The sequence below is a fragment of the Sander lucioperca genome, chromosome 2 (assembly GCF_008315115.2).
Source record: "Sander lucioperca isolate FBNREF2018 chromosome 2, SLUC_FBN_1.2, whole genome shotgun sequence".
Lineage (NCBI taxonomy): Eukaryota > Metazoa > Chordata > Actinopteri > Perciformes > Percidae > Sander > Sander lucioperca.
The window spans coordinates 5143258-5151898 of record NC_050174.1 but is presented as its reverse complement, the minus strand read 5'-3'; the positions used below and the strand labels follow the sequence as shown (position 1 = coordinate 5151898).

Below are 8641 nucleotides of genomic sequence, written 5' to 3'. Positions count from 1 at the left end.
GGCTGCAAATCCATGAAACATAATGAAAACATACCTTATTTGGTTAAGTGCTTGAGCCACCTCACATAACAAGGCAAAGCACACTTTGTGTCTGTATCTCAGCAGCTTTAAGGGCTGCAGAAACCAAAAGTAAAGAACATGTTTTAAAATATCCATATGTAGCCTATAAAATTTGATGATGACTTTGACGGTGCAAGTATATAAATGCCGACTAGATGACAGAATTGGGTTATAATTGATTCAGTGCTGCTAGAAGGTTTCTCTGTAACAACATGAGATTTTATCAGGGAAACCCTTAAGAGTCTCACATTACATCTTCAGTGAGGTAGAGACAAATACATCAGCTGCACGAAAGCATTGTAATACAAACGCCAAACAAACATAAAAAAGGTTCAGTCACTACAACACACTAATTAAAAATAGATACCAATGAAAATACTGCACAGGGGTGGCTGATTGCAGAATTAAAAGTGGAAATAGACAGCCTTAACATGAACTCACAATTTGCACATTAACATACAATCACGGCACACAATATCACCTACTTTAAAATGTATCAATTTAATGGGGCAAATATATAAAAGACCACATGATGGCAGAATGGGACCAAGAGTGTTTTTTTCTGTAACAGAAACTGAGGCATTTGTTGTAACCTGTTGATCATAGAGAGGGTTTTAAAATCCAGTTACAACCAAGACAACAGCTGACTCTGGGTCTCACAATGTCTATATCCATTTCCACAAGAGTTGTGACGTCATCACTTTCCAGTCGACTCTTAGGTGTCAGTATCAGTATGTGTCGTTCAACGGCCTTTAAAGCGAGTGCAAGGGGTCAGACAGCCATTTCAAAAGCAATGTGTCCTAGAAAGCCAAGGGAAAAAACTCCAAGACTATATTTAAGGCCAAAGTTCATTGTGGTTATGCTTAGAAACAAGGCCATGAGGGGAAAAACCGTTTACAAGATCAAAATATTAAAAAAAAAAAAAGTTGAGTAGGCCTACAATTTGATTAATTTTCTCATGTCAAGTACAGTTACGTCTTTTAAGAACTGCTGCTCAGTGAGACTACTGTATGAACACTCATGTGATTTGCCCGTTTTGAGCTGTTTATGAATCCTTCTCCACAGATGCTGCATTTGAATGGTCTTTCGCCTGTATGGATCCTAATGTGCTTTTTTAAAGTCGCTCTGTGTGTGAATGCGTTCTTACACCAAGAGCATTTGTAAGGCTTCTCTCCTATATGCACTCGAAGGTGATTTTTGAACGCCGAGGAATCTGCAAACTCCTTCCCGCATTCGCTGCAGTTGTAAGGCTTCTCACCTGTGTGAATCCTCATGTGCTTCATACTATTAGCCCCACAGCTGAATTTCTTTCCACAGATTTTGCAAACAAATGGCTTCTCACCTGTGTGAGTTCTCATGTGTCTAGTTACAGCAGTCACCTGGGCGAACTTTTTCCCACATGAGTTGCATTTGAAGGGCTTTTCTCCAGTGTGAGTTTTCGTGTGTCGTTTCAAGATAGAATTCTGAATGAAGGTCTTTTCACAGTAGCTGCATTCAAAAGGCCTTTCACCAGTGTGGATTCTCATGTGAACTTTCAGGTTTTTCAAGTAAGAAAAGGGTTTACTGCAGTCATCGCACTTGTAAGGTTTGGTTTTTGGTTTGGCTCGGGCTCAGTAGTATCAGCTGATGTTTTTGGTTTAGTATTTGTCGTTGATTTTTTTCCAGTGTTCTCTTTTGGTTTTACAGAATCTTCCCAGACTTCTTCTTCGGTTCAGGCTTAGTATTTGGAGATGTGTTGCCAGATTTCTTTGGTTTTAGCTCAATATTTGAAATTAATGTGTTCTCTGCATTACATTTCTTTTTTGGTTTTGGCGCAGTATTTGTCATTGGTGTTTCATTTACATGGTTTTCTCTCCTGGGATTTTGGTTACCAGCTACATGGAAGGTGTCAGGGAGGAGCTGACGGTTACTCTTTGGTTCTGATATTCCAGACTTTGGCCTGTCAGAATCTGATCTTACCCATTCAATACGGATTTTGTCAACAGGATATTCCTCTGCTGTGCTCTCCTGCTTCAGAATCTGATCTCCCTCCTGCTTCACTACCAGCTGCTTTCCTTCCTGACTGGTGCAGACTTCCTCCTGTTCCTCTTTGATCTGTGGAGACTCTTGGCGCAGACTGGAGTTCCTCTCCTGATTACAGATCTGCTGGTCAGCGAGGACTTCATCCTCCTCCTTCTCCTTAGAGGCATGTTGCTGTGGGAGCTCTGAAGGGACAAAACAAGGATCATTAAAGATTGTTTTCTATCCTGTTTAGCTTTAATAAGAAATATACTATAAAGTAGCTATTATGTATGAAATATGACTCAGTATTTAACTACTGTAACAGTATGGTAGCACTAGTAGTCTACTCTCTTGTCTACTGAACAAATCAAAATAGAATATAAAGCCGCAGAGGGCAAGTCATTCCTCTGTATCAAATACCGTCTTTACACCTGTAGGCTACCTAATGGTAGAAAAAAACAGGTAACCTACCTTTTTTCATTAGCCTATACTTTCTCTCTGTAATAACAAAATATTATTTCAGTTGTAAAAAAAATTAAAATAAATAAAAGGTCCACTCTGAACCTGTTTATCCTATTTACATTTTGTTATTTATTTAGAACATTTTACACACCACACAAAATAAAAGCCCTCCCCAAATCCGTTCCTACAACCCCAGTCTGGCAGTCTGTCACCAGGGCAAAAGAGGACACAGTTATGCGTGTCTCAGAGTAGGTGTAACCACATCCACATGAACGCGCAAACGCTGTCTGCTTGGAGTTATGAAAAGCGTAACCAGACTTCCGAACGCTTAAATGGCATATTGCCCTAACTCTGTAGTGACTAACAAGCTGCAGAGGCGAGGAGTCTCAATCAACTACGTTACACCACTACTGTCTATGAAACGTCACTAACAATTTTATTGATTGAGTAGAAAATGTAGAAAAAATAGAAAACGTTACATTATATAAGACAGGGGTCTTCAACTTTTTGTAAGCCAAGGACCCCTTAACTGAAAGAGAGATGTAGCAGGGACCCCCTAGGCCTACTACATATATTGTAGACAATGAAGTTGCATATTAAACTGGTCCTGCAATAATGTGTAAGGCGGCCTAAAGCCTTCACCTTTTTTGCATGGAATACTAAGCTATTAAAATAGCCTAATAATTGTTGGCATGCTTTTATAAATCATGTTTTAATGTTAAACATACATGTGTCACATTGAATCCTTAGGATGAACTGTATATGTGGATGGCTATCTTAGTGACTACTTTACCTACAGACCAGTAAGCCTGTCATCAGTGGGGATTTACATTTGCTATTAATATGTTGGAATAATCTTTTAATTTTTTTGAAAAACGCTTTAAAAAATTACCAATAATTTGGAACCCCCCTCCCGCATAGACTCTGAAGACCCCCGTTGAAGATCCCTGATATAAGGTATTCATAACAGGAGGTAAGCCTATGGTTTGGGTCCGGATTGACTTGCTGTTCGGTCCAGATGGGGACCTTGGTCAGGACTTTAAGATGCCCTGCAGTAGTAACCTATATATAAAGTAGGCTAGTTAAAATATGCTGACATCCACCCAGCAGTAATATTAAATAATATTCCAATAATATAATTTAGCCTATATGGTAATCTAACTCTCTGAAAGGACATTCTGGCCAAAATTAGCCTACTTCAACTAGGCTTTGCTGTAAAATCTTATCTATAGCCTAATGTTTACAGAACGGTATTGCTACTTTTACTGAGGCCAAAGTTAAAGATGAATAGGCTTCTTCTACCACTGCCTATTTGAATAATTGTTTCTTTGACAATAAAAATAACTGTGCAACATTTTGCCTTACAAAACATTCATTTACAATTTAAAATTGTATGGCAAGTCAGCATGCAAGAAGCCTTAAAAGTTAAAGAAAAAAGTAATATTTTATTTAGACAGTAGTGCTATAACAATAAAACCAGGAGCCTGCAAGAATTTTATTTAGACAGTTAGTGCTATAACAATAAAACCAGGAGCCTGCAAGAACAGCAGTCTCCGGGAGGCGTGACTCATCTCCACAAAGTCACAAAGTAATCTGACGTGTTACTTGTTCTTTTTTCTTCCTCTTTTGTTACACCTTAATACATAAATAAATGTTCCGTAGCAAAATGATTTTACAGACCTGTCCTCTGTAGCTTCATCCGAGGCTTCAGAAGGATATCCAGCAGTCTGCGTTGACGGTCAAGCTTCTCCTCGTACACAACTATAGTCTGCTCACAAACTCCTAATATTTCCTCCACAGCAGCATTTAGTCGATCATTTATTGACGTTCTCAAACTCTCAACTGCAGACATTTTCAATAAATTACAATTTGACTTATTTGGCTGCAACTCAGACAAACTGTTTTCAGTTAGTGACTTAGGCTATCTGAACAGAAATGCTTATTTCCTGCCACTGTTGCTTCTCATTTATCTTTAGGCTACATCAGAGATAACTGAACCATAATTGAAAGAGAGCAGGTCTTAAAGCCGGTAGTGCTGCACGATAGAGGAAACTTCAGGAAAAAACAGCATGTGTGACTTACAGATCATGTCTGTATCAGCTGCCTCAAATGTAAATTGCAAGCATCAAATTTACAAACACACCATTTAAGGAAAAATAATTACAATTTATTAAATGTATTAAAAAATTGATAAAGCAAAATGTTTAAAATACATTCACTTAGTAAGTTTTATAGAACAAGTGTGCTGTACTGTAGATTAGACAAGTAGGCCGCAGTTTAAACATTAAAGGCAAAAGTACATAAAAGTCAAGGCATTTAGACAACAAAGACACAATGTTTCTTTTCCTCATTTTCCCAGTACAATCAATTATATGAATTCTGCTTAAAACGATAATACATTGGATTAAAACTGAACAAGATTCCCACCATTCAGACTTTTGTTAAATACCGGACACTGAAAAACATAATCAACAACATTACATTTGCTTAAAGGCATAATATGTAACTTTTCCCTCTTCGGTCCCCCTTCAGGTTGCCTCATTGGAACTACAACCGCGCGAGCTGTAGTTCCAATGAGGCAACCTGAAGGGGGACCGAAGAGGGAAAAGTTACATAGTATGCCTTTACATTGAAGCCTTCCGAAGTTACCGCGGTGACATACAGAATTCATTTTCATTATCATGAGACCGCCAGATATAAGGCTGTGTTCAGATGGACATTAGCACTTCCAGCAAAAGTGCAGCCCACTCATTCATTTCAATGAGACCACTCAAAAAAAGATAAAAGCTGAATCAAACTTTGCTGTAACACACTGCAACTTTATCCCGCAAAGAACCATGTTGGCCAGTAAAATACATGCAAGATCAAGAAAAACGGTTTAAAAAAACAGTCACAATTGTCAATAAAATGATTGTACAGTGTTTTGGCGCCTGATAAGACTTCAAACTCATAAATCAATTATTCAACAACCTTTCTGGATTGTATTTCATCAGTCAGACCCGAGCTAAAACACTAAACTCAGTTCCTGCAGCAAAAATAAGGCATTATGGTTTTATTTACAATAAAGGCCATGAGTTATAAAAATGAAAAAAACACAATGAATGAAAAAATGAAAGGGGAACTCCACTGACTTTACAAAGTCTGTATACAGGTCTTGGGGAATACAAATGCACATGTGGAAAAAGCTGTAATACTCTATTTAGACATAAGAATGACAGGATGAACCTGCAACACCTACTGAACGCGGGAGGCGTGGCAAAGCCTTCTGTGGCTCCAGAAGGAGCTGATAAATTGTCTCAGCATCGGTAAGCTTTGAAGACTACAAAGAAAATTCTACAAAAAAATCTGGGGGTGAGGAGTTAGCAAGAAGTGAGCTTGCCAGACATCTGTAGCCCATTCCTCATCTCTGACTTAGGCTAGCAGCTCAAGGCTCAAGGCAACTGTTGACCCAACTGCAAATGTGCTGCATTGTGGGTAATGTAGGCACCAGATTTTGAAACATGTATAAATTGAAACAATATATATATCTTGGTGGAGTACTCTTTAACATAACATGTCAAAATAGCAGTAGCAATTCTACTTAGTGCACTACTACTTGTAGTGCAATTCATTTACTTTTATCATAAGCACGGTAGATCGAACGCAGACAGGTTTTTAAGCAGTGGAGCTTTGTGCATCACTTGTGTGTACATTCTTGTGTTTGTTGAGTTTTGTCCAAGTGGAGAACTTTTCTTCACAAGTACTGCATTTGTAAGGCTTCTCCCCAGTATGTGTCCTCATGTGTCCTTTCAGGTCTGTTCTATAACTAAACGCCTTGTGACACACATCGCACGTGTATGGCTTTTCGCCTGTGTGTGTTCTGGTGTGCCTTCTCAAAGTCGTCCTGGTAGCAAATCTTCTCTTGCAAAAGGAACACTTGAAGGGCTTTTCCCCCGTGTGCACCCGCTGATGATTTTTGAAAGACGACGAATCTGCAAACTCTTTTCCGCAGTCGCTACAGCTGTAAGGCTTCTCACCTGTGTGAATTCTCATGTGCTTCTTCATATTCACTAACGCGCTGAAGCTTTTGTCACAGGTGTTGCATTTGTACGGCTTTTCCCCAGAGTGAACCCGAAGATGCAGGTCGAGATTATAACGCCGGTTAAATCCATTTCCGCAAACCTTGCATTTGAAAGGCTTCTCAGCAGAGTGAACTATCATATGTTTATTCAAATCCCAACTCTCCCTGAACATTAACCCGCAAGTGTCACATTTGTATTTCTTTTCAACAGTGTGGGATTTCATATGAAATTTGTAGTTTTTGAAATTGGTCGTCACTTTACCGCACCTGTCACACTTGAAAGGGTTATCGTCATTCTCGGTACCGCCTGATGTCTTCCTATGTTTCTTAATTGGTGGTGGGTCAGTACCTCCACTTGATGCTGTGCTCTCATTGTTACTTTTCTCACTTTGTGTTCGCTCTGTGCTTCTGGTTGATGTTGTCTTCTCATTCTTGTGTCTTTTTTTGGATGTTTGGTCAGTACTTCCATTTGATGTTGTGCTACCCTCGTTAGGTTTCTTATTTGGTGTAGTTTCAGCACTTGTAGCCGATGTTGTGCTCTCACCGTTCTGTCTCTTACGTGGTGAGGACTCCATGCTTCTTGTAGACATTGTTTTTCCATTGTTAGGTTTCTTATTTGGTGTTAACTCTGTGCCTCTGGCTGACGCTGTGGTCTTGTCATTACATTTCTTATTTGGTGTTGGATCAGTACTTTTAGCTGATGTTGTCTTGTTAGATTTCTTACTTGGTGATGGCTCAATACCAGGTGAGGTTGGTCTCCCATCTTTGCTTTCCTTATTTGGTCTTGGCTCATTATTTCCCTTTGGTGTTGGGTCCTCATCATTACATTGTTCATTTGGTGTTAGCTCTGTGCCTCTAGTTGATGTTGTGGTCTTATCGTTACATTTCTTTTTTGGTTTTGGTTCAATATTTTTAGCTAATGTCTTCTCATTGTTACTTTTCTTACTGGGTGTTGCCTCAACACTTCCAGGTGAGGTTGGTTTCCCATCTTTGCTTCTCTTATTTGGTGCTGGTTTAATACTTGAAGTCGATGTTGCTTTCCCATCATCGGGTTTCCTATTTGCTGTTGGATCAGTTCTTTTAGCTGATGTTGTCTTCTCATTGTTAGATTTCTTACTTGGTGATGGCTCAACACTTCCAGGTGAGGTTGGTCTTCCATCTTTGCTTCTCTTATTTGGTGCTGGTTCAAAGTTTTCCTTTGATGTTGGGTCATCATCATCATCATCATCACATTCCTCATTTGGTATTAGCTCAGTATCTTCATTTAAGGTCATGTCCTCATCATTACATTGTTCATTTGGTGTTAGCTTTGTGAGCTCTGGGCCTCTAGTTAATGTTGTAGTTTTATCATTACATTTCCTATTTGGTGTTGGTTCAGTATTGTTACCTAATATTGTCTTCTCATTGTTACTTTTCTTACTTGATGTTGGCTCAACACTTCCAGGTGAGGTTGGTCTCCCATCTTTGCTTTTCGTAGTTGGTGTTGGCTCACTGTTTCCCTTTGATGTTGGGTCGTCATCATTACATTTTTTTCTTGGTGCAACATTTGTAGGTGATGTTGTCTTCTTATTGGGTGTTGGCTCAACACTTCCAGTTGAGGGTGGTCTCCCACCTTGGCTTTTCTTATTTGGTGTCGGCTCACTATTTCCTTTTGATGTTGGTTTCTCGTTTGATGTTGTGCTCTCATTGTTACCTTTACTATGGGGTGTTGGCTCAGTACTTTTAGCTGATGTTGTTTTTCCACTATCTGGTTTCTTATTTGGTGTTGGCTCAGAACCTCCATTGGATTTTGCGTTCCCATCACCAATCTTTTCTGGTGTTGTCTCAGTACTTGTGATTAACGTTGTGTTCTCATGATTATGTTTCTTATTTAGCATTGGCTCCCTTTTTCCACTTGATGTTGGCATCTCATTGGTATGTTTCTTATTTGATGCTTCCTCAGTACTTGTAGCTGATGTTGTGTTCTCGTCATTGCTTTTGTTATTTGGTGTCGACTCAATAAGTTTAGTCGGTGTTGCGCTTCCATGGTTACAAGTTATGTGATCTTGGCTCTCAGCT

General features: G+C 39.2%; 3 protein-coding genes across 3 annotated transcripts; all 3 read right to left on the bottom strand.

The window, feature by feature from the left end:
• Positions 1–227: 227 nt before the first annotated feature.
• On the bottom strand, positions 228–1670 carry LOC118492917 (putative zinc finger protein 286B; the record flags this gene model as incomplete). Its single annotated transcript, XM_035999092.1, has 1 exon — positions 228–1670. A coding segment is annotated over one exon (630 nt), but the record flags the coding sequence as incomplete, so codon positions are not given.
• On the bottom strand, positions 1593–5014 carry LOC116053856 (neurofilament medium polypeptide-like). The gene is made up of 2 exons (XM_031305017.2): positions 4204–5014; positions 1593–2264 (listed from the first exon to the last, which is right to left on the bottom strand). Exons 1-2 carry the CDS (start codon positions 4373–4375, stop codon positions 1741–1743), a joined length of 696 nt encoding a protein of 231 aa, XP_031160877.1. The 5' UTR covers positions 4376–5014; the 3' UTR covers positions 1593–1740.
• Positions 5015–5912: 898 nt separating this feature from the next.
• LOC116053851 (zinc finger protein 391-like) lies at positions 5913–8110 on the bottom strand. The gene has a single exon (XM_031305010.2). The coding sequence runs from the start codon at positions 7855–7857 to the stop codon at positions 6178–6180; it is 1680 nt and encodes a 559-aa protein (XP_031160870.2). The 5' UTR covers positions 7858–8110; the 3' UTR covers positions 5913–6177.
• Positions 8111–8641: the final 531 nt, after the last annotated feature.

Coding starts and splice junctions, on each gene's coding strand:
- LOC116053851 (XM_031305010.2), bottom strand. CDS start 7,857: ATGACCTTAAATGAAGATACTGAGCTAATACCAAATGAGGAATGTGAT.
- LOC116053856 (XM_031305017.2), bottom strand. CDS start 4,375: ATGTCTGCAGTTGAGAGTTTGAGAACGTCAATAAATGATCGACTAAAT. Junction 2,265..4,203: donor GATGAAGCTACAGAGGACAG/GTCTGTAAAATC, acceptor TTGTCCCTTCAG/AGCTCCCACAGCAACATGCC.